At 44.0% G+C, this 2,500-nt stretch overlaps 1 protein-coding gene across 1 annotated transcript in view; it reads left to right on the plus strand.

The window, feature by feature from the left end:
• Nucleotides 1-2,500, plus strand: part of eml5 (EMAP like 5) — a 49,205-nt gene that overhangs the window by 16,914 nt on the left and 29,791 nt on the right. The window contains exons 16-18 of the mRNA XM_063224115.1: nt 102-288; nt 578-683; nt 2,091-2,184. Of these exons, the coding sequence (XP_063080185.1) occupies nt 102-288; nt 578-683; nt 2,091-2,184 (387 nt within the window). The remainder of the gene's footprint in view (nt 1-101; nt 289-577; nt 684-2,090; nt 2,185-2,500) is intronic.

Below are 2,500 nucleotides of genomic sequence, written 5' to 3' on the forward strand. Positions count from 1 at the left end.
TGTGTGTGTGTGTGTGTGTGTGTGTGTGTGTGTGTGTGTGTGTGTGTGTGTGTGTGTGTGTGTGTGTGTGTGTGTGTGTGTGTGTGTGTGTGTGTGTGTAGCTATCGTGGTCATGACTGTAGGAGTAACCTCTTCTACACCCAGTCCGGTGAGATCGTGTACCACGTGGCAGCAGTAGGTGTGGTCTACAACAGAACCAACCAATCACAACGCTTCTACCTCGGCCACGACGACGACATACTGAGCCTGGCCATACACCCGCTAAAAGACCACATCGCTACGGGACAGGTACACATACACACATGCACTTGCACAAACACACACACACACACACACACACACTCAGCCTCGTGTTACACCCTCTAAGAGACCACACTGCTATGGGACAGGTGTGTGAATGTGTAAATGGACCGTGATTGGCATACTTGTGTGTGTGTGTGTGTGTGTGTGTGTGTGTGTGTGTGTGTGTGTGTGTGTGTGTGTGTGTGTGTGTGTGTGTGTGTGTGTGTGTGTGTGTGTGTGTGTGTGTGTGTGTGTGTGTGTGTGTGTGTGTGTGTGTGTGTGTGTGTGTGTGCAGGTGGGTCGTGATGCCTGTGTTCACGTTTGGGATGCAGAGCTGTTAAAGCCTCTCGCCGTACTCAGAGGAATACATCAGGTGGGAGTCAACGCCCTCGACTTCTCAGGTGAGAGAGAGAGAGAGAGAGAGAGAGAGAGAGAGAGAGAGAGAGAGAGAGAGAGAGAGAGAGAGAGAGAGAGAGAGAGAGAGAGAGAGAGAGAGGGAGAGAGGGGGGGGGAGAGAGAGAGAGAGAGGGAGGGAGAGAGAGTAGACAATTTATATTGTCTATACGTGTGTTTTTTGTTTATAAACATGGTGTTGTGAGGAGGGGCAAAACACTGGCCTCCAACCACGTAAGCTAATTTCTTTAGGGGAGACTGGGGTGGGTTGTCACACTTTTTACTTAAATCTGATTTCAGGAAAAACAGTGTATTGCAAGGAAACCATTTATATACGGGTTCAATGCTACATTTATCAGGTACATTTATATAGTTTTAGATTCCATGGAATACATTCTTTTCAAAAGATATGGGCTCTCAAAGGCACTTTTCGCAAATGTGACGACCAACCCCGGTCTAGGGTTGGTTGTCACACCCTATGGGGTTGGTTGTCACAATGTTATTCTAATGTGGGGAACTGGAACATTTTAACATTAAATAAAAATGATACAACATTTCTAATTTCTATGAAATGTGAATCTAAACCTAGCTCACGCATACAGAATCATCACAAATGGTTCGTTTGCTACTTCTTACACTCGTTGGAACTTTAAAATGCAGATGTAGTGTATTTCACACACAAATGAATGTGAAATGCTAATGCTATGGCTAACAGCACATGCAATGGAATGTATGCAGTGTGACAACCACCCCCGGCTGACATGTTTCACTCTTTTTCAGGCTAGTTCCGACATGGATTGCCCTAGATAAGAAAAAAAATACCAATATTGTAGCTTACACTTTAAACTTTCAAATGGGCAGACTGATTTTGATGTCAGCCCATAGTGCAATACATGAAAAACATTAGACTTCTAACATTTTTAATTTTCTTGTGAAAAACACATTATGTTGTCTCACCTCAAGGATATTGTGGTTTTACCTCCAATATCAATGATCCTGTGACACTAATTTCAAAGATTTCTGTGTCAACGGTTTTGATCAGCGACCTTCAGAGGCTGAGATATGACGAGTGTGACAACCATAACTTGTGACAAGCAACCCCGTTCTCCCCTACCGACAGCGGTTTCCAACAATCAGAGGATGAGTTGTGCGCAGCCAGGGTTGCGCAGCCAGGGGGAAACAAAATTGAGAACCTATAGACAGCAGACTATAACGTTTAGTGTCTGTGGATCTAGATGTGTGTTTTTATAATGTATGTCTTTATATGTATAATGTATGTGTGTGTGTGTGTGTGTGTGTGTGTGTGTGTGTGTGTGTGTGTGTGTGTGTGTGTGTGTGTGTGTGTGTGTGTGTGTGTGTGTCTGTGTCTGTGTCTGTGTCTGTGTCTGTGTCTGTGTTTGTGTCTGTGTGTTTAGCGGACGGTAAGCGCTTGGTGTCAGTGGGTCTGGATGACCATCACACTATAGTACTATGGGACTGGAGGAAAGGAGAGAAACTCGCAACTATGAGGTACACACACGCACACGAACACACGCGCGCGCGCACATTTTTTATAGCCTACTTTACGATTTCGTTATCTGTCAATCTTGCGTTAGTCAACTAGTCTACGTCTTTCAGCCTTTTCCGAGATCCTAGTCATTGTAATGGGGGCAGCTGTTTGTTTACATTTCAAAAAAACATCTTGATTTATTCCCAAAAACATCCAAAGGGTTATGCAACATCAGCAGACAACTAGCAAACAGCAATACCTTTTGGGAAAATATTTGGAGTAGGCCTATGTTAAGATTTTTTTAAATGTAAACAAAAGCTGCCCCCATTAGAATAG

The sequence above is a fragment of the Engraulis encrasicolus genome, chromosome 19 (assembly GCF_034702125.1).
Source record: "Engraulis encrasicolus isolate BLACKSEA-1 chromosome 19, IST_EnEncr_1.0, whole genome shotgun sequence".
Classification (NCBI taxonomy): domain Eukaryota; kingdom Metazoa; phylum Chordata; class Actinopteri; order Clupeiformes; family Engraulidae; genus Engraulis; species Engraulis encrasicolus.